The 22,894-nt window shown below is 41.4% G+C and overlaps 1 protein-coding gene across 3 annotated transcripts; it reads left to right on the plus strand.

The window, feature by feature from the left end:
- The first annotated feature begins 9,715 nt into the window (after positions 1-9,715).
- On the plus strand, positions 9,716-21,848 carry CCR6 (C-C motif chemokine receptor 6). 3 transcript variants are annotated; one of them, XM_083831929.1, is made up of 4 exons: positions 9,716-11,293; positions 15,192-15,257; positions 18,078-18,169; positions 18,886-21,848. In XM_083831929.1, exons 3-4 carry the CDS (start codon positions 18,161-18,163, stop codon positions 19,969-19,971), a joined length of 1,095 nt encoding a protein of 364 aa, XP_083688055.1. In that variant the 5' UTR covers positions 9,716-11,293; positions 15,192-15,257; positions 18,078-18,160; the 3' UTR covers positions 19,972-21,848. The 3 variants fall into 3 exon arrangements, with proteins under 3 accessions (XP_083688055.1, XP_083688053.1, XP_083688054.1); XM_083831927.1 differs by lacking the exon at positions 15,192-15,257 and having other exon boundaries at positions 9,716-10,637; positions 11,214-11,293; XM_083831928.1 differs by lacking the exon at positions 9,716-11,293 and having other exon boundaries at positions 14,419-15,257.
- Positions 21,849-22,894: the final 1,046 nt, after the last annotated feature.

The following is a 22,894-nucleotide window of genomic DNA, read 5'->3' on the forward strand; positions in this document are numbered from 1 at the left end:
GGCAGCCACACAAACATCACTGACTCCCCTCTCCTTGTCAATGGAGGGAGCAGAGCTGCAGAGGGCCTCTTCCTGTGCCGCAGCACCTTCACCACCACAATCAGCAGCAACCAGTTCCACCCTGCCTTGGGCTTTGGCTTTGCTGAGCAGCTGAGGCTTGGGAGCACTTCAGCGAGAGGAGCCTGAGACAGGGGCTGTTGTCTTTTTCTGTGTCTGCCTTTCTCCCTTTGTTTAAGAATAGCGTTGAAGCTTCATTTCAGATTTAGATCCAAGTGAAAGTTAGAAAGCATGACAGAGCACCATGCGCCTCATTCAACACTCTCTCTGTACCCAGCGGTGACCATTGCCACTCCTTCACAGCACAGGCTTTGTACCAAAGGCTTGCATCTCTGCAGTACAGCTACAGACTTGAAAGAAAAACGGGGTCACAAATATAGGCCAATTACCCATACATCACGGAACAGGAAATCTTGCAGAACTGCCTTCTTCTTTTTCGTTTGCTCATCTCCCAGTGTGGTGTGCTCTTGTGGTCTTTGAATTAAAAATAAATAAATTTAAAAAAGGATGCATCCTGACTCACGCTGTTGTATAACAATACTGTTACTGATCACTGAGGATCTGTTGGTTCTGGGAAGCAAACTGAAGACTGTCCAGTTGCATGGTTGTTTGCAAGAAATAGTATATGTATTTTGTTGCCCCTGCTGTGCTTTTAGTCAGGTTAGCTATTTTTTTCTGCACAATATAACTGAATTCTGCTAAGGAGTTATTACTATTAATTGTTCCTCAATTTGCATTGTCTCAAGGGGTTGGGGAAGTGAAATGAAACAAACAGCATCAACAGGTAGGAACGTGAAAGAGATCATCCAGATCAAGCATGCCTAATCAGTTGGAGTTTTCTTTCTCCCTCCTTGATTCCAACAGTATAGGAGTTGAGAAGCTGAGCTGTGGTAAACTGACCACACAACAAAAGACAAAGTGCTTTCTTGAGCAACAGTTGGCCCCTTCCTCCCCCTGATTTTGTTCGTAACCAGAGGGTTTAATCTAAAACCACAGAAGTCTTTTTTTTTTTTGCTACCAGATAGGGCATGCAGTTATCTGGAATGCTCCTTAGCGAACTACAGTCATTATTTTAACAAATACGGTATTTCACGGAGTGTGATTCTCCCACTCAGAGCTGTGGAAGTGCAGAGAAATCACACAGTGGAGAATTAGCTGGGGCTTTTGGGAAATCAGAAGTTTTGTCACTCAGGGTATTGCCCATCAGTGTGAAGTGCTGGGGGAGGAATGTCCCCACCATGCTCTTTGACTGGACGCAAGGTTGCACCAGGGGAGGGGAATTTAATGACATGGTGTTAAACTTGCCTAACTGACTGAGTGCAGGGACACTGACATCTCTGAGAATCTTATGCTAACCTCTACCCGTGGAAAACTGTAAGCCTAGATGAAATTAAACAAGGACAAATTTGTGTCCAGTCTCAGTTAGAACCATATCGGAAGGATAATGGACAGTGGAGGATTTTCTGCTATATATTTGGAGCCTGGAGGGTCAGTGTTGAGGCAGTGCTGAAGTCTCTGTGGAACAACGATGAGACACATTTGGGCTGCATGGTTCAGAGCCTTCCTTGCTCTCAGGTTTGTACAGTGGTGTTAGCAAGAGGTTGGGGTGTTCTTCCTTCCCCTTAGTTTGATGGGTCACGAGAAGGTGAACAACACTGTTCTCAGAAATGCCATCTGTATTCATCAGTCCTGAGGCCTCAGACAGACTGGGAACTCAACCATGATAAGCGCACCATAGGTGCGCCACAAGATGGTGGCTTAAAAAGTCCCTTGACTGTTTCAGGCTCCTTCCCATTGCATACGGTCTGTTTCCTTTCTGAATTTCTTTGCCATCTTTGTTGCCTTCATTCTCCTCTGTTTCCTGCTGGATCTCTCTCTCTCCGTTGTTGTCCCTGCATTGTTCCTGCTCATCTCACCTCCTCCTCAGCTTCCAGCTGGTTTCTGCAGAGCAGCACACCCCCACCAGCCCCTCTGCTCCCAGCACCAGGAGAAATCACTTCTGCCTAAAGATGGTACGAGGAAGGCCCTTAGGCATCAACCTGCATCTCCAACGTTGCAAGGTACATTCACAGCTCTTCCACAGCCTTCATGGGTGACTCTGGCTAAACTGCTTCCTGTTTCTGCGTGTCAAGTCCTTGACTGTTAAACGTGGATGGATGGTGCAAGCTGGCAGTTTGTCAGTCCATACAGCTTGTGAAGTATGTTGCATTCCCAAGCAGCGCTCATGTTTCCTTCCATATTGGCAGAATCACTAACTTCCTATCCAACCTGAGTCTATGGCCTGTCAATAACACTCAACAGCACTTCTGATAGTGAGGCAGATTGAAGCTGGCCTACTCTTTCACTCTGGAGTAGAGAATGCTTGGTTTTTCCCCTTATTTTTTTTCTCCTCTAAAATCCCTTGAGACAAAGATAAGCTAAAAGAAGAGCTATCATTTTATAGAGTCTGTTTTTAAAGTACTGCTTTCGGAGCCCCAGCTGAGCAAAACCTGCTAGATCACACTCATTATGTAGTTCATGTAGTGAGCAAGGAGGCCTGCACTTCTGGTGGTACATTAAAGCTGTTGTGGGGAGGGAGGATAGGCAGGAGTCATTCACACTGAGAGGTTACGCTTTCAGGAGGGTCAGCTAGGCAGGACTGGACACCCCAAAGACATGCTTAGAGATCCTAGTGCAGGGGCAAGGCTTCAGACTAGTCTGAAGTTCAAAGCATTTGGGTGGGATGGGAGCAGAAGAGATCTGCCCTGAGCGAGTAGGCTGGCAAATGGCCCAGGAAGGAGCTGCTGCCTGCAAGAGCTTCAAAGCCTTGTCAAGAGTACTGTGAGGGGGAGCAGAGTAAGACAAAGTGAGGGTCTTGGTTGCTAGGTACTCTTACACAGACTGAAAACCATGCTGGGCCTTGTAGCAAGGAGAGCAGACAGTGAGAAGATGAAAGATATTTAGTGTAGGATGTTACCGCCTCAGATATAATAAGATAACAAGGGAGGCAGTGAGCAATCTCTGCACTTATGACTATTAAAAGAAACAAGTCTGATTCTAGTCTTTTCCAATTATTAGAAAAATGAGATTTTATCAAAAATCACCTGAAGCCCTCTCCAAAACAAAGCAGCCTGAGTACATGGCTTCTAACAAACTGTACTCTCACAAAGCTTCTTTCTTCTTTTTTCAAATAGCAGTTTCTTCTTTAACATGCGAAGAGGGGAGCTTTTAAGAATAAAACCTCGTGCTGCCCTCAGTGAGGTGGCATCTTCTACATTAGGAGCTCAAAATAACTTCTAACCACACACCTCCTGTTGCTTCTACAAATCTTTCAGTCTAACATTTTGTCTTGCCTTTTACAGTCTTTGTTGCACTCAGCTATGATGGAAAATGAAAATTAGTGAATACAGAAGTTACTTCAAAGTCATAAGAAAACCCACGGGGAGAATTGCAGAAATACTGCCTTTCCTACACACCTTTTGCAGCAAGCTGGAATGGCCTCCCACTTACTCTCCATTCTCCCCACAATACTTCATCTGTGCCTAATCAAAATGCTCTATAATCCAACCAAAATTGGAATAGGATGCATCAGGAGGCCAGGAAGGCTATCGTGATATTTCATGCACAACTTACCAGATGTCAGATCCCCCATCTAGGATCACTCTGAAATCCTTTGATCCTTTGTACCTACTCACCTCAGCTGAAGATCTGGCCCTTGGCTCTCTAAGTGCTTAATAAGGCAGAATCTACTTTACATGTCTGATGGTTTCTCTCCAGCTGCTTGTTGGCATGGCCTCCTGCTCACCCTTAGCCCTTACTGTGACACAGCTGAGGGGAAGGAGTAGCTCTGAAATTCAGCCTTTCCCTTACCTGGTAATATCTTGTCCTGAGAAGTGTCTACCTGAATAATGAAACATTGCAGCTGATGAGCTACCAGCAAGGAGATAAATTACTATTGCAATACCATACCATAACAAGAATTTGTTTTTGAGTAATTAACCTTGCCACTGGTTCCACTTCTGTAAGGTCAGGGGAACTTCTGATTTCTGAGGTGTAGTTCACAATTGTTATCAGACAATTGCATCTGAGTGACACAAGACATGAATCTAGTAATTACGGTATAGCTCCTTTCACAGTTACTCTTCAGTAATACCATTAACTAGGGCAACACAGTTTGTTCTCTTTCATCATATTTGTTTGGATTAATTTTTTTAAGCATTCCCCTATTATCTCTTCAGGCCTTCCAGGAAACTTCTGGCTGAACTGGCAGCAAGCCACCCCTCTGTCTTGTACTGCTGAGGCATGGTGTTTAATACATAAAACTACTGGGAAAACTGCAGCAAGAATCTTTTATTAGTGGGAGTTCTTTGCCTGTTTTAAACATACTAAAGCATTAACAGCAAAGGTTCTTGGGCAAGGGTGCAAGCCAGGGTGTGCCAGAAGTGGCGTGGGTCAGGTTGGTCGGACAGGTCTGGCAGCATCTGAAGGGGAACAAACCTCTCTAGTCTTGCTGCCTAGGACGGGAAGGTTGGGAGGTGGTATGACATTTTTCTCTTTTTCAGCCAGGTAGAATAAGACCTAGAAATCTCCTTACTGTTTGTGCTGGACCAGCGATGACAAGGAAGCAGGTTTTCCCCCCCCTCTCACAAAAGACAGTAGATAAACCTTGAGACATGTGACACCTGTGTATGTCAAATTGGGAAAAGGAACACAACCCCCTGGACAAATCCTGGCTGAGCATAGGATGCTGCGTGAATTCAGACATGAAGAGTGCATCCCATTGTGGAGCCAGGCAATGGAGATGTACTCAGAGATCTGGCTTGACAGTGGGTGCCAATCTTGCTGTCAACATGACAGAAACCTCTCATGGTTGGATGGGGAAAAGGGAGCTCCTGAAGTATGGTTTCCTCTGCTGTCCATGTGCCAGCCACAGCAGAGCAGCCCAGGTGTGACCAGCATACACCACACGTTGTGCTGTGCCAAGAAGAACCAGGCCAGGGTGAGGCCAAGGGACCCTCTTCAGAGTTCACGCTTCTCTGGGTTAATGTGGATGACCCCCAGCTGCCTGGGTGAGACCTCTGCTCTTGGCTGCAGAAGGAGTGGCAGTGAGAAGGACAATTCCCGGCAAGGGGGACCTCTTATTCACAAGCAGAGGGAGTGGAGGCAAGGCAGACCCACTTCTATTTAGGGTCAACGTCTGGGTCTTTTTGTTGGCTTTTGCCTGACCCCTGAAGGAGTTGGGTCCATTTATTAAACAAGGGGAAAATTACTCATTTTAAAAGAGACAGAAATCAAGAAACCATTTACAAGTTTGCATTCTGTTTTTTATATATTTGGTATGATAATGTAGTTTGGAAGACAGTTCTTGTGACTTGTGTGCCTTGCTAGTTAGGGCACTTAGACCTGGCACCAGAGACTGAACAAGGAGCTGGTATGTGTGATACAACGGTACAAAAGGTGCAAAGCAGCAGCAGCTCTGCCTTGATGCCTGCGAGAAGGTAGAAGGAAACAAACAACTTGACCAGGTCTCATTTCAGCATTTCAGCACGCGATGATCAGAGGTATATGGGGAGAAAGTGAGCTTTGAAAGGGGGAAAGGAAAACAGCAGTATAACACATGTATCTTGTGCCTGTAAAATAATGAAAGAAGAAGACTGCTGGCCCAAATATTCCCAGCTGAGGCCTGGTCCTGAATCAAAATCCAATTGCAGACTGGTGAGGTTGGTTGAAAGTGGTAAGAAAGAAGGCTTTGAAGGATAGAGAAAAAGAGAACATGTCTGTGAGATGCACCTCCCTGAAGGCAGGGGGAATATGCTGGGGCATGGTAAGATCAGTTCCTCCCTGTCCCTCTTTGCAGGAGGAAGCAGACAGAGCCACGACTGCTTTGCATGAGGCCACAGAGACCGGCCACAGAGACCAGCCACAGGAAGCAGCTGCAGATCGTGGTGAGGGCATCCTGGCTAGTACCTCGGTGGTGACTCCTGGGACGGGCGCGAAAGCTTCAGGGCAGTGAGAGCCCACTGGAGATGAATGATGGACCAGTGAAAATGTTGGTGTCTGCCAGCCCTGGTCAACGTGCTGTGAGGAAGCTGCAGTGAAACAGGAAGTGGTTAATATTAGCACACTTTCCCAAATCTCAACGGTGGAGACAACCAAAACATCCTGGGGAGGAGGGAGCATGCACAGCCAGCAGTTGCCAGCTGTCCAGAGTGCATTCTCACAGACACCCTTCCTTCATTCCTTCAGTAAAGAAAAACATATCTCTACTGCGCAAAATATTGTGAAGAAATGAGTAAGGTGGCTGGTTGGGCATCTAAAGCAGTCTATCTTGGAGCAAGATAAATGGATGCTATGGGGGTTGTACTGTGTCTGGTACCTGAGCTATCTGGCACAACTCTGCACCGAGTAAGGAACATATCCTCAGAGACCAGTTAAAAAGTCTTGGGCTTGCTGCAGGTGGGGAAGTTTCCTTGACAAGGCCAAGAACCATAACCAACTTTCTGTTTTTCCAACTCTAAGTTTGAATCAATGCCAAAATGCCTACATAACTGAATCTGGCCTTTTCTGCTCCTGGCAAGAGAGTTACACATGGATATTTGGGCTAATGATTTACCATGCCTTACTATCCAGTCTGTTGCTCCATAAGAGCATTCCAGCAGCTTTAGCTGTGCTTTATGGTTCTCCAGCATACCTGCCCTACAGTGCTATCAGGTGCCTGCCTTATTGCGAGCTAGGGTATATTTATGGAAACAAACACATCATCTCTAAGAAATGAGGTGTAAGGACATGCTTGCATTGTCTATGCAGCACTGAATTAATCAACAGCAGTTGCCAATTTGCTGTTCCTGTGAGGAAACGATCAGTAATGTACCTCCTGTTACTTGATGTTTTTTTTTTTTTCTTTCTTTGCCAGTTCTATGATCACAGTGGAAACATAAGCTTTATCAAAGCACTAACCGCTGGTAACTGCATGCACAAGACCTAGAGATCAGATGATAACAGCAGTTGCCCACTGTTGGAAGGGAAGTGAAAGGTGAACTATCCACTGCAATATGAGTTCAGAGAGCTGTGGTATCTGTCCGCAGTGCAAGATCCCCTGTCAGGAACCGGTCTCCCTGTCCTCTGCTTGGCACAGCACCCAGTGTACACTTCCTTTGTCTCTGAATCCACACAGAAATTCACAAGTATGCTCAAGTCTCTAAAGGCACTGAGGTACCTTGTATCTACTCATTGTGGTGAGTGTTGAATGCCCAATGCTTTTTAAAGCTTGTTAAAAGGAGAATGATTTAAACTGTGCTTGATTATCTTACTGATCCACATCTTACCATGGAGAGGATCTGCAACCAGGACACAAATTCCTTCCTACACCAGTCTGCTCAAGTGGCGTCTCAGTAGCAACTGAGCAACTGCTTAGGAACACTAATTCCTGCTGTGCACAAGACCTGGAAGGAGATTTTCCTCCTTGCAGAGCAATCTCTCTTTTTTTTTTTTTTTTTTCCTCTGAGTTGCCTCAGATCATTGGTGGGGTTAGTGGTTACAGCCCGCACTATGGTGCATAAGTAACATGAAGGAGTAATTTGTCCTCAGCTGATGTCTATGTCCCTTTCCCCCTTTCTCCCCACCCCACAATGGCCCTATGAATTCTATTTCTGCAATACCCTTTTCTCCTTGTGGTCCTTACTTTCTTATCTATGCTCTCTTCTTTCTTTGCTCAGGCCAAATTAAGTGGCAGTGTTGGTCCACATGGGTGATGCGTACAGATGGAATGGTGAGTTTTGGACTAACATAAGCATGTGTTTTTCCCAAGAAACAAGTCACTTTCTGGCTTGTCAGCTGGCTGACAGGAGGCTTGCCTTCTTGAAGTGGCCAGCCAACCCCTCTAATCTGTCTTAATGATTGGGAAAATCACAGTCCATGGGCTGAAAAACAAGCACTTCATCTTGGTCCACTGAAGGACTGAAAGAAATCTTGTTTGAACTGTACCCACCCGACCCAGTGTCTGCATATTGTGAAGGCACGATTTCAAACTTCATTCTTCCATTTTAGCATTTGCGGCTTTGGGTGGGAGTCAGGATCGCAGATGCCTTAAAATTTCCATAGTAAGCAACCAATTACATCATTAGGTATATAAGCACCTTTTAAACTCTAGCTTTAAGCTCTTAGTCAAGCTATGAAGGCTACTGCTGTGGAAACAGAGGTGACTGGGGCATTCCATGGTGTGGGGCTCTTGTAAAAACAGTCATATAAAGAAAGTACAGCTCTAAAAGAAATCAGGTCAATGAATTCAACAGACTCAGGTTGAAATGTCAGTGCTTGGGAGTATAGACTGATGACATGCTTTGAGAAACTACTTTGGTAGTTTTTTCAATGAGACATGAAACAGAGAATGCGCGAGTAAGCGAGCAAGCAAAAAAAAAAAAAATACCGCAAAGGTATCATCTAGCTACAGCATCAAAAACATAGAAATTATGTCAGTGACTGCATATTTGACTCTTCTTTTCTCTTTGCCTGGTGTTTGCAGCATTTCTGATATGGAAACTCACTCATTCTCCACAGCCTAATGTAAATTAGTCATACGTTGGCAGACAATTCAGCAGAATGTTTTTCAGGGGATGATTTACCTCAAAGGGCAGCAATTATTTGGAAATGTTTTGTGATATTTTGTGTTTTGTAGCAAAATACTTGATTAAAAAATTCAGATCCACTTTTGCAAGAAACCAGCTTATAGAGCCAGTTTCTTAAACTGGCTTTTAACCACTCTAAAGAGTTGTTACTGTGTGAAGTGTGGTGGTATAATGGCATATTTTGTAAGTGTTGCTGTAACATGGGATAGGTTTCACAGTTTCATGGACTCAATTAGGGTCAAAGAATAGTGTAATAGGTACTTCTGATATGCACATCTCCAACGGGGAGACATGACCCCAGAAAAGGACATTTACAATGAAAGCAACTGAGAAAAAGAAAATCTCTGGGTGATGCACAGGTGTATGCAAAGCATTGCAGAGGTGGTGGAGAATAAGGGACTGTGACTGCTGCTACTCTCTTCCTTGGGATATCACAAACAAAAATGTAATTTCCAGTCAACATAATAGTTTCTCATGGGCAGACAAAGTAGATAATTCAGATTATGAGTTCCTGGATTCTTCAGTCAATTGTCCCTTGGCTGTTCATCACTGTGTAGCTTCCTTAGCTCTATGGAAGCACGGGAGATGCTTTCACCAGAAATGGCTCTTAAACCTCTAAGATAAACGGCTGAAATGCAACACTAGGAAACAGGCCAACACAACATAATTCAAGTAAAACTGAATCAGTAAAAACTTAAATGAGTAAAACTGATACAAAATGCTCTGCCCAAGATGTTTCTTAATGGACAGAAACATTATCTGAAAAAAACTCTTTTTTTTTTTTCATTCAGAATGCCTTTAATTATCTCAGAAACATTTTGTTAATAAAATGAAACGTGTTGATGCTGCTCTTATGCCTGATGTAAGTTGTTGTTCCTTGTGAATCCCGGTCCTTTTCATGAGACCTTAGACCATGGAATGACATTACTCATTGCCTACTTTCTCTACCCTAAACTAGGACATGTAATCAGATTAATAACCTCACCCTACAAAAGAGAATAAAAGAATGAGCAACCATATATTAACTCACCTGTGCCTCTTGGTGCTTTTTCTAAACTGGCATTTTTGTCATCCAAGCTTCCATCAAAAGAAACACCAGTTTTTGATTAAAACTTTCATTTCCATCAACATTTTCCTCAGAAAATAAAATATTTTTTAACCAACTTTTCTGAATCCTGTGATTATCCATGAGAGGACACACTCCTTATGCTTCTTCCTGGCAGCCACAGCAGCTCAGCTAGGAGATGGGCGGGCTGCAACAAGCAATGCTGCAGTGAAGCAGAGGAGTACTCTGAGTATGACTGTGCTCCTCCTTCAGAAAATTCCAATTTCATTATAAGAAGAAATCACCTGTGATTCTTTACCATTTTCACATGAACCACAAACTGGTTCCCATCATTTATTTTAGTCCCTCTACTTCCCAAGTGCTCTGTTTACCCTTGTAACCCATTTTATCTCCTGAGCCCTATTTGCTCATTTGACTAAACACTGCAGAAGACCTTGGCAGGGCTCTGTCTTCTCTGACTAGTTTTACAGACGTCCAAGTAACTAAATCCTTGATGGATGCCTGTGCTGGGATCATGTTAGTTCAGTGCCTGACACCCCATTGTATGCAAGGAGGGCTGCTTCAGACATGAGGGGTGAATGGAATCAGGTGGGAGTAAGGCTGAAAATATTAACAGAAGAGATTAAAGGGAAAATGAGTTGAGTCGTGTTACAAAAAGTAATGCTGGAGAGAAATGATGAGGATGGAAACAAGAAATGGAAATAAGAGAAAACTAGAAAAGCCAAACAACAGAAGAGGAAGAAAAAGGGGCGCACACACACACACACACACACACACACACAGACACAAACCACATATAGAAATACCAAATATAGAGAAATGTCAGAGGGAGCAAAAAGCCAGGGGCAAACAGAAGAAGGAAAGTTTGAAGAAAATAATGAGAAAAAAAGATATATTGACAACATGGGATGGTAATGTTAAAAAAAATTAAACAGGTCATAAATTATCCGAGTTGGAAGGGACCCACAAGGATCGAGTCCAACTCCTAATATAATAGTTAATTAGGTAATATAAACAACGTGAATGTAAAAATATAGTTTACATTTTGTGGTCTGAAAGAATGATGGGGAGACCAGAACCTCAGCTGGTGGCTAGTTTTTCTAATCAGATTAAACTGATCTAAATTTAACTGAATGGACATGAAACCAAGAAGGAACAGAATACAATGTACGTGCTGCATCTCTTTTAGAACTATAAAAACATCCTGAGTCATTCCAGAAGAAACATGTGGATCCTGGAATAAATCATAGAGTGGTTTTGTTTTCCTTATCTTTCAATATTTTCTTTCTTTAATTAGTGGTGGCAGAAAACTAACATGTGGTGAGATTTGAAAAACCACAGTAACCATACTAGCTCAACGAGAGTAAATTTCCTTTCAGAGCTGTAACATGTACAAAAGCAAACTACATGTGGGGGCTTCATTTGCATAGCATGCAGATTTTCAAATAGGTGTCTTAAAAAGAAAAAACCCTTTCCATTCGCCACAGTGTGAAGGTGAAGCACAAAGTGTCTGCAAGGAAGGCTGTCTGGGCTTTGTAATTGGGTCAAAAGAAAATGCACTAAGGAGGTAAGTGTCACCAGCTATCTTTTATTAATTTTGGCATTAACCTAAATGGATTTAATTCTTCTCTTTCTGAAAGACCGTTATTCCTGTTGAATTTTGACTATATTGCAGATTAAACATGAGATACGTCGAAATTGGAAAGAACATGAGTAAGGAAAAAAATGAGCAAAGTTTTGTAGTGGGTAATCTAAAATTCTGATTTATCTTTTAATGAAACAAGCCATCCCATTACATTGAGTCACATTCCATGAAACAGGGTTGATAATATTTAGTTGCTTCTGAGGCTACGCTGTTAGTTTTCAAAATGTGGGCAGATGTCTGGAAGAGACGCTGTTTACTATTACTGGCAGAAGACGTGAGAGTTTGAATATGGATTACAATCATAATGGATTTGGTTGGTGATTTGAAGTCATCCATTTTTATAATACAGAGGGAATTATTACTCATTATTTGCTGCTTACATGACTGTGGTGGGCTAGATTTGTCTTTGTGTAAAGAAGTTTGCATTGTGAATCTCAGAGCCTTCTCATCAGCTCCAGAGATAAGAAAGAAGCACTTAAAGACCCACAGAGAAACGGGCCACAGTGAAATACCAGCAAATCCCTGTACCAACACAGAAAGTGTTCCTACTCTCAAAGTGCTGTTTTTAACAGGATTGGGGCCCGTGTTTCAAAATGTCAGATATGCTGAGCAGGAATCAGTGGTTTGCTTCAGATGGCATTTAGACAGAAAGTTATCTGTAAATAGGATCTAGGCTGGCATATATATCTGCTATTACAAAAAGTATATGCACCTTATCTTATCAAAAGTAGATGCGCTATTCCTCACAGCACTTCAAGGACAGGAAAATTAGAAATGAAACTTATATTTCCTTTTCAAGAAAGTACAGAAGATGCCTTATGAGCCTCATCTGTAGCCCAAATCAGAGGTAACTTAGGCAATCTCTGTTACTGCATTTTGAAATGTAAATAACTTAGCGAAACAGTACAAAATTATTACATCTATATTTTTTTAAGTAAAATCCCTTCTTAGCAAAGATTAACAGAGTGTCCTGAAAACTCATGAGGCTTTGATGGTGAAAATTATTATGAATTATGAAATAAACAGTACAATGAAGAGTACTTCATTATTGTGACTGAGGATGTCTTGAAAGAGTCGCAGGATCTGGGCATGCTGCCAATCATCTAAATGCACAAAACCAAAACGCCGTGCGATAGTTTTGCACCTTCCCCGACATCACTCATGCATCCTCTCCGCTCACACTGCGCTGCTCTCTGATGCCAACCAGTGTCTCGACACTACCTGCTGCTCATCCTCCCAGGCTGCTGAAAAGATAGGTGTCTTTCTGCGAGTGCTGCTGGTGGGTGCCTTCAGAGCAGTGTGGCAGCTGCCAAGAATACACGAACTGTCCCACAGTGGGCCAAAGGTCCACTCGGTGCCATGTCTTATTTGTGGGAGCAGCCAGAGGCAGACACCTGGGGTGAAGAAACACCTGCCTTGTGGTGCTTGTCCTGGGATCTGCGTGCAACTCTCAGGAATCCACCTTTAGCCGATTTCCTGGGCTGGGGGCTTCCCGCAGCCTGTTACAAATAACAACCTACGTGGGCCTATCAGATCTGTGCTCGCCTAATCCCTCTTTGAACTCATGTATGTTTTTCCTCTGTGATGTCCAGGAGCAAAAAATCCCCCAATTTTATCAGTGTTGTGTGATGGTATCTTATTTTACCTGATAGCTTTGTGGGCAGCCATCTGTGTGCTCTCATTGTGTGACTCAGTAAATAATTCTTTTTCAATCACACCCTCCCCAGACTCATGGTTTTAAAGAACTATCGTGTGTAAGTAGTCTCTTTCCCAGGCTGCCTTTTTTGTCTTTCTTCAGCTAGTTGTTCCTTGCTCCTGATTACTATAGTAATAATCTTGCCTTACCATATGCCTCCCGAGAGGGAATGAGCAGAACAACATTGTAGTTGTGCTGTGGGGGCCTGACAGATTTCTACAGAAGTATTACGTTGATTTCCATTTTCTTATTTCCTGCTTTTCTAATCATTCTTAACAAAAATGTCACCCTTTTATGCTGAGTTTTGTGGAGACTGAGATAAGGTAGAACAGCCCCCAGACCATTTAAGACATTATAATTTAATACCAATGCGTTTGAAAGGAAATGGAAGGTCATAGGCAACTAGAGAAGAACGACAGATCTCTAAAATATGTCCCAGGTACCTAGAGAGCAACGGAATCACTTGTGGTAGTCAGACTCCAAAACTTCATGCCCATCCCATTGCCACATTGCAAATCTTTTGACCATTGCTGCACCCCAGGTCTCTAACTGCAGCTGCTGGCTTGATTTATCAGAATCAGAAAATTAAAAACAGAAATTTAAAATGGAGACAATCATAGTTGTCTGCTACAATCGTTTCTCTTTGCCTTCTATTTTAACTCATCTTCTCTGCAGTGAAACTCACATATCTCTCTTCAATGCACTGAATTTACCAAACATATTTCAAATGCTCAACTGCTTATGGAGTTAACCAGATCCATGACGACAGACAGTGAATTAGTTCAATCAACAATAAGGAGTCCAAATTAATTTTATATTGAGTCCATTGAAGTTAGTTGGGTCACAATCCAGATTGATTTCACTCTTTTTTTTTTCTTTTTTTTTTTTTTCACTGTATGCATGTAACAGTGAAGATTTTTTTTTCAGCCGTAACAGTCAAAACATGCATGGGTGTGTCAACATACACACACCTATAGAGGGAAAAAATGAAATCCTCATTTCAGGGTTTTTAAGGATCTATGTCAAATCACATTTTGACATGATGCAACATTTTTGTTTCATTCCCTGGGTATGGTCTGTGGAAAGCAGTACCATACTTAAGTGGCTAGGGAACCACTGGTACTGTGAAATATTCTGTTTTGAAAGAAAATATGAGCATGACATCTTTCATCCTGTATTTCTTTATGTCCATAATTCTATTAAGCTAGGCATAGCTTACAAGGCTATCTGGTGTCTCTAATGACAAAACAAGACTCAACTAAGTGCTCAAACACAATTTCTGAAATAAGAAATTAGAATGTAATTTTTAGTTTTTTGTTTTTTGTTTTTTTTTTTCCATGAACATCTAAATTACACTAAGGACAGAGGTGGGGGAAAGAACATTTACAGGTTTTTAAATTCAGGAATCATAAAAGGAAGTATTTTCATGTCTAGTTACAGCTAATTTTAGCAACAGACCTGAACAAATCACAGAACCATAGAATGGTTTGGGTTGGAAAAAACCCTTCGTACCTGGGGGGTACGAACCCCCCCCCATACCTTCCTCCAGATCAGGTTGCTCAAGGCCCCATCCAGCGTGACCCTGAACACTTTCAGGAGTTGGGCATGTTTGTACCAAGCAGACAAATACAATCATATTTTCCATCTTTATCTGGGTATTTGCATATTTTATTAGCGGCTCAGGCAAAAGATCTGAATAATGTGCACCTTGATATATGTCAGTTTATTATTTTTTCTTCAGAAAACAGTTCTTAGTCAGTTTTGTAGTTAATGCTTGCTCCAGTTTTGCAGTTCTTCATGACTTTCAGTGAAACCTTTGCAGAAATAGGCCATAATTCAGGAAGTGTTCTGAGGACAGTGACAATTGACACCTTACATTTTATGATTCTAATGCTGGCTTGTCTATTTAAAAACAGTATCACATTATATAGGTAACTGAATTAGTAAATGACTTGCCTCCAGCTTGCATGTCTCCAGCACAGATAAGGTTAAGTATTTTCCTTTACGTAAAAAAGCAGGTTATTGTCATTGCTTGTCAGGAGGAAGTGGTGATAATTTCAATTGAACTCTGTACCTTTGACTAATGTCATCTATTGACGCTGATTGTAAATGTGCTTGAGACAGCCACAAAAGAATGTGACAGAATCACATATCCTCTTCGACCTGATCTTCTGACCATTTTCAAATCTGGTAAGTACTAACATAAGACAGTTTATCTATAATTTATGCTGAATGTACTAAACCACATGCCTTTGTAGGAGTGTGCTTACAATGGTAGGTAATGCTTGAAAAATAATTTTTGGTTTCCTCGAAGTGCTAAGAATTTTTTTCCTTATAGAAATCTGTCTTTTTCCTGATGTTTTTCTTTGGTTTGTCTTTTGCTTGTATAATTCCAAATACTTTGTACTGAAGAATGCATTTTAGTCTTCTTTTTGAGTATTCACATACTGCTTTCATAGTGAAAAGAAATGTTAATGTAGATAGAATGGAAAATAGTAGGGTTAAAAATACAAGACTTATGTGATATTTAATATGCAGAACCTGAGTATGTTTGTGTACATGTGCATAGACGAGCCCATATGCAATATATAAAGAATATTAGAACATACCCAACCACACCCACCCTTATATATGTGGAAATTTTTTTTTGACAATTTCCTAATACATTAGTGCTAAATAAAGCCATAAATATTCAGGTTATCAATTATAAAGCTGCCTATTGTAAGACTATTGGAGAGATTTAATTTAGGGTGGGGAAAATTGTTTAAAGAGGTTCTGATTCACCTTCCTTTGCAGCCAGTGCGCCTTCCTAATAACTTCAGTGAATGCTGTTTCAGAATCATAAAAGGAAATCAGTTCAAGAGGTTTAAATCAGGTCCTAAATCTGATCTTTGCTATTCTGGTTTCAGTTTGAATCTTTGTCTACTACTCTCAGAGCAACCAGCCTCGGGAAGCTTTTGCTGGGCAGTGGAAGTACTTTTGTGAAGAGATGTGTGACTGCTGGTGCCCTTGTGAATTCCTGTACCACTAGAGAGAGCATGCAGCTCTCCTGTGCTCAGTAGCTTTCTGCTGAATGCTTCTGAGGAGCAGAGAGCCTTTCTTCAGTGCTATTCTGAAGAGGTGTCCTTACAGACTTTAAGAAACACTTGTACTTCCCTTCTTCTAAATTGTGTTCACCCTGCCTTCTTCTCTGTACACTTTATACTAATGTTTAAGAGTTACTTTTGCAACATGGAATACGGAGCACTTTTTTTGAAAGAGTATATATACCATCAGGCTCTTTGTATGTTACAACCATGTACATCCTAGAAAGATATTTGTCATTCCATTTTTTTTTCCGAGAATAAAATAGCAGCTCCTAAAATAATAACCTAGACAGGTATCGATTTAGTTCTGATTGAAGAGTTACCGTGCTGACAGCCTGGTGCAAAGGGTAACAGGGACACCGAGAAGGGGGGCGTGTGTCTGCCTGGCTGGGGGCAGAGGAGGGTAAAGCAGCAGATGGAGACTAGTGGTGCTCAGAGAACACAGGCCAGGAACCACAGCCCTAGGTGAACTGTACAGCATCACTGCTTGCCTTATACACCTTTGCACTTCAGAGAGACACTTTAAATTGTTAAAGTTTGCTTCAGAAAGCGTTCAAGGGCTTTCAGGCTGTCGTACACCAGCAGATTTTAAAAATCAGCTTTGAAACAGTGGCAGAGGAAGCTGGAGTGGTGGTTAAAGGTTTAATTAAAGGAAAGGAAAGCCAGAGAAGCTGTGATGCTTAGACAACATCATATGGTATGGGTTTCTACCCATCTGAAGACCTGCAATTTGAGCCAGCCTCCTCACATGAGTCACACAGAGTTTGATCCTCGTTACACCTTTGGACAGTGAAGAGTGTTCGGTTCCTTCCCTCCCCCAGCTTCGTTCTAATATCTGGACTGCATCTGCCCCACTTTTACAGATTATCAGTCTCTCCCTTTCTCAAAACTCAGGTAATTCCCAAACAGGAAAGATTTGTTAATCTAGACTTAAGATTGACCCACGTATACATCCTAATTTACAACACAACTAGTAAAAAGCAGAGAAACTCTGAATGAAACTGGTGTTCACACTCTTGGCAAATAAGGGGCCAGTCCCTGCAATTACTGTGTGGTTATGTGCAGTTCTCATGGAGCAGGTAAGGGAAAGGAGGGGAAGACCGATTTCATGCAGGGGAATGCTGAGGAACTAAATCTCCTGCCTCTGGGCTCCTGTGTGAGGTTAAGCGAGTCATTTAAACCCAGCTTTGTGCATGTGGCCACCAAAGGCATGTTCCCCATTTTATCCACCTGTGACTTCAGACCCTGTGGTCTGATTTGCAGAAGTCTGAGCCTCCCTGCAACCAGAGTCAATGGATTTAGTAATTTACATAACCGAAGTACTGTACTGCATAATGGTAGGCACTCCTAAAAGTGATGTTAGGGTGGGGGACAGGTGCCCCAAACTGAACATCCCAAGTGAATACTTACAGTAATGACTCAGTGCTCTAGTTCCTTCTCTGTAAAACAAAGTTAATCACACACACACACAAAAAAAGTAAAAAGTTTAGATAGTGCATTATTGTTACGGAATATAGTAACGTGCTGCTGTTTTACTGTTCTGTATACATCTCAATACACTAATTTACATTGTCATACAGAGTTTTTGAAAGTAAAATGTCATTTATTTGTATTTCTTGTGGTGCAAAGTCAGTGTGAACTGAGAATCACATATTCTCATGCATTGCTTATTAGCTCTCTGAATAAACAATCCATATGTAAGACTGTACTCATAATCGTACCCATGCAAGCCATCCACCCTCCCAGCTGCACAAAGTGCTGCAGCGATGTGTGATTTGTTAAGATGCTATCTTGTTGATATAGCTGAAGTGAGATGATTCTTCTGTGAATAACTTGTATTTCCAATTGTTTTCCTACTTCTCCACATTTCTTGTGCTGCTTTCCCCATCAAACTCTTTCTTTTTTTTTTTTTTTTCATTTTCAGAAATCCTCGGAAAGCATTCTGTACTTCTTCACCATATATATATATACATATATATATAACCTTTTCAGAAGTGTACTGGCAAAATGAATATTGTAAGTACTCAATTAACACACTACATCAGTAGATAATAAAGCAATGAACCTGGCAGTCCCAGATCTTTGAGGCTGCTGGTCCAACTGCCATAATTTCAGGAGTGATTGGGTGATGAGAAGTTTCTTACTCAGTAGATTTCACTGAAAATGCATGCCATTTCTTAGGTTTGTTACCTCCTCATTTAACAACCAGCCTGGTGTCTGCATTGCAAGGAACTGCATCTCAGGCTAGCTATCCCAGAATTTAGATTCTTCTGTGATGGCAAATTATTCCTTTCTGCATAACGTATTAAGGGATGGAATCCTTTGGGCCATCCCAAAAGATTATCTCCATGTTTATAGTTTAATTAAGATTTTGTGATCTTCACTAGTTAGTTCTTTTATTTGTGCTCTCCAGTGTTAAACACATTTGTAATTTGGGTGGGTGGAAACTGTAAAACAGGTAGTACTGGAGGAAACAACACTGCTATGGACTGTCTCAAGAGAAACTTGATATGGGCTTGAAGCTGAAGGGTAGGAAGTGCTGGACAGAAATATTACAGTTACTATAAGGGAAACGTTACTTCCATTTCAAATCAGCAAGCCTTGCAATACTATTTTTTCCAAAGTCATTACTATATTGTATTTGTATAATGTTGTTATCTATCATCTTTCAATTATATAGAAATTACGGAGATTTAAGGTGTGAGTTAACTTGTGATCTTCTTTTTTTACAGACAGAGTCTAGTGTCACAGATTATCTGTATGATTCAGACTATGCTTCTCTAGTTGCACAACCCTGCTTTAAGTGGGAAGTGAGGATCTTCACAAAAACATTTCTGCCAGTTGCATACTCGTTGATTTGTATCATCGGCCTACTTGGTAACATCTTTGTAGTGATGACCTTTGCTTTATATGAAAGAACCAAGTCCATGACGGATGTTTACCTCTTCAACATGGCCATCGCGGACATACTGTTTGTTCTCACCCTCCCACTGTGGGCAGTGAACTATGCTGCTGACAAATGGATTTTCGGTAATTTCATTTGCAAAATGGCCAGAGGTATCTATGCAATCAACTTCAGCTGTGGCATGCTGCTTTTGGCCTTTATCAGTGTGGACCGGTACATTGCAATCGTACAGGCAACAAAGTCATTTAAGCTAAGGGCAAGAACACTTGCATACAGTAAACTGATTTGTTTGGCTGTGTGGGTATCATCAATTTTAATTTCCAGTTCCTCTTTTCTATACAGTGAAAGTTACAGCTTCTCCATCAACGAAACCAAAGAGATTTGTGACCACAGATTTGACAAAATGGCTGAAAGCACTATGCTGAAATCACTGCTGTTGTGTCTACAAGTTGGATTTGGATTTTTTTTACCTTTCATATTTATGTTTTTTTGCTATACATTCATAATCAAATCCTTACAACAAGCTCAGAATTCCAAGAGAAACAAAGCAATTCGTGTGATTGTATTAATTGTAGCTGTTTTCCTAGTTTGCCAGGTACCCTATAACATTGTTCTTCTTGTGGCAGCTGTAAATATGGGTAAGATGGACAAATCTTGTGACTCTGAAAAGGCAATGGCCTATGCAAAATACACCACTGAAGCCATAGCATTTTTACACTGTTGCCTGAACCCTGTGCTCTATGCATTTATCGGAGTGAAGTTTAGAAGTTACTTTGTGAAGATAATGAAGGACCTATGGTGCATGAGACACAAGAAATACAATAAACGTGGTTCAAGGACAAATTCCGATATTTATCATTCAAGACAGACTAGTGAAATTCTGACTGACAATGCATCTTCTTTTACTATATAATACAATTTGAAAAACATTATTACTGAAGGACTCTGCTCACCAAGCAACCCAAACCAGCCTCACTGTGCCTGTGGTAGCCAGTCTTTTGGGCTTCTCTGCACCTCAAAGGGAGCTCTCATGACCAACAACTCCTTTCAGGAAAACGATTAAGATAAAATAACAACACTGTCCTGTGGAAAACTGAAGTCTTATTCACCTCTCTTAACATTCATGCTCTTCTAAAGTGCACTCTTGTAGAATTACTAAAAGTGAATTTTACAGAGGAATGCTTCTTGTTTTTAATAATAATAATAATTACAAAAAAAAGTGTCTTCTCTGTTCTGCATCACTGAAATATCTCAAAAGTACTAAGTAAATGAATCAGTCTATGTCCCGGCTCATTCTACTTACATTTATGTTGTTGCTATTAACTATTTTTACCTGGAAATCTTATTTAAGTGTAGGTCTCCATGGTGCTTTTGCTGCAGACAGGTCACTTTATAATACCAACCTAAAATATGGCATTTTGAGCAAAGTATGGCAAGCAGAGCTAACATAGAAATGAAGAAACAGGCTCAAGGATTCTGGAATAGGTGGGCTTAGGTGTCAGGTCTCATAAATCTTTGCCCAGTTCTATGCTCCACGTGCTCATCGGAAATTGCAGAAGGTTACGCCAAAGCTGAGACTGGTTAAAGCCAACAAAGACATGCCTACTAAAGACAATGTTACAATAAATAAATAACACAAAATAAAGAGAGCTTTGCAACATGCACAGAAAGGTTTTCTGAAATCTCCTTAGACTATTTTCTGAACAGAGAAAGCAGCTTTATCTGAGAGATTCTTCCCTTCATTTGGCAGTAGATTCCAGTTCTGCCTTCAGTTGAAGCTGATCAGCTTGTGAACATTTTTCTGTGTTGTTATTTCTTTATGTTGTTATTTTTTTCTTTCTAGCTGAAATTCACACTCCACTTTCCAGAAGCTAGAAAACTGAACAGAAATGTAATTATTCAAATTCCAACTCTTTTTTTTTTCTTTTTTTTTTTTTTTTTGAACTAGATTCATCAAAAAACACGCATTTCTTTGTATTTTGCTATTGTTGGCAAAGCTTCCTTAGGAAGGGATTTACTAGCACGAAGTATGTATGTATGAAATTTATTCTGTTAGCTCCAAAATTATTAAGGTCTATGCCTAAAAATAAAACCAGAATCTGACTTAATTCAGCCAAAATTTTTACTGAGTTAGTCAGCATTTATCTTGCTCTGGATATAGGGATATTTCTAATAAATTCAATTAGTTTTACCCAGCAAACCCTCAGTGGAACTTGTGTTCATTGAGGGAGCTTCACCACCTTGTAACTGTGCAGGGTGTGGAGAGGTAGAGAGGAACAGGAGCTGATGCATTCCATAGAGCTGGAGGGCAGAGGGGCAGGGCAGGACGTAGGAGAGGACAAGAACACACCTGCTACCTGCTTGCAGTCTGCTGAAGTTCCTACCACAAATTAATGCAATGTGCAGCTCACAGTTTGCCTTGGATGTCCTCTTTTACACTCATGGCTGAGGAGACAGAGAAAGAAGTAACCACATCTTTCAGTGGCAATCCAAAGGGCCAAGAGGGGCAGTGCTGGAGCTGAAGAAGACTTGAGGAAGGGTGTTGATATGGTACGATGTGAAATTGGTACTGCTTGTGCTGGTGTAATCCATCCGTGTTTACAGTGCACTGTGAGGTTCTTAAATATCAGTGCCAGATGTGATAAAGATTGTATGCGTTTATCATCACTGAATAGTAACTTAGGCAAGAATATGATGCAAAATAATGTAAATGCATATGTATGCATTTGCTGTATGATCTTCTGCATGAGAATTCAACAAATAAAAAATGTTACTGAAAAGGAAAGAAAAGCCTCATCTTTAAGTTTCTTGCTACATTTATTACCTTGAAAACTCTCTTATTCAGTGCAAAAGTCCTCATGCCTGAGGACAGCATGTCACCCTCAGGATCTGGATGAAGGACCTATGCCCTGCTGCACTGACTTAAACCCACCCAGTGCCACAACAGCTCTCAGGCAGACCCCTGTGAGGCTTGAGCAAAGCCCGCAGCCTCCTGCAGTCCCTGTAGCCACGTCTGCAGGACTTGTCATCAGTCCGTGACAACTTTGGTAAAAAAATCTCTTGAGGTACAGCTGAAACCATGAATGATCTCCCCATCTCTGGGAGAAATGGGGTGAGAGGGTGGGAAGAGCTCACAAGGGGCTGCTGAGCAGGTAGAAATGGGGCTCCAACCAGCGGGGCACAGGCTTGGTGTCCTTACAATTTTTACTTGAATTTGGTAGGCAACTACAGAAGCGTGGGTTGTTAAACATTTAATTTACGCGTAATACCTCCTTAATTTGTGTGTGTGTGAGAGAGAAATCTACTCTCAGATAAAAGAGTGAGACCAGTTCAGAGTGAAACCACGGGAAGGGCAGAACCCAACTGCTAGGCATTGGGCAGCTGACGGTCAGCAGATGTCACTGGTGATCCTCCACCTCCAGACATTCAGAGTCTTTTGTTCAATGAGCACATCAACAGAACTGTCAGGTGAGCTCAGGTTGGTGCTGGGAGTTTAAGGAACGAAAAGGGCACAGATTTATAGGAAATTGGGTGGTATTCTCACAGCAGAATAACTTTTCAGAGCTTGCTATGGATGCTGGTTTTTACTAAAATAGCTGTGGTAGCTGTGCAGTACACTGCATAGTCAATACATGGTGAAAATTTATTTTGTGTTGCATATATTTCAGCAGTTATTTTTGAAGAAAAAAATAATAGTTTTTAGATGGATCTTCATTTTCTATTATGTTTAAAGACCGAAGAATGCATACTGTGTTGTGTCAAGGCATAGACACAGAAAATGCAGCTGATAAGTTTTGACAAGGCAATTCATCTCCTCCTCCAGCTGGAGGCTGGGG

This window comes from Anser anser (assembly GCF_964211835.1).
Source record: "Anser anser genome assembly, chromosome: 3".
Taxonomy (NCBI): domain Eukaryota; kingdom Metazoa; phylum Chordata; class Aves; order Anseriformes; family Anatidae; genus Anser; species Anser anser.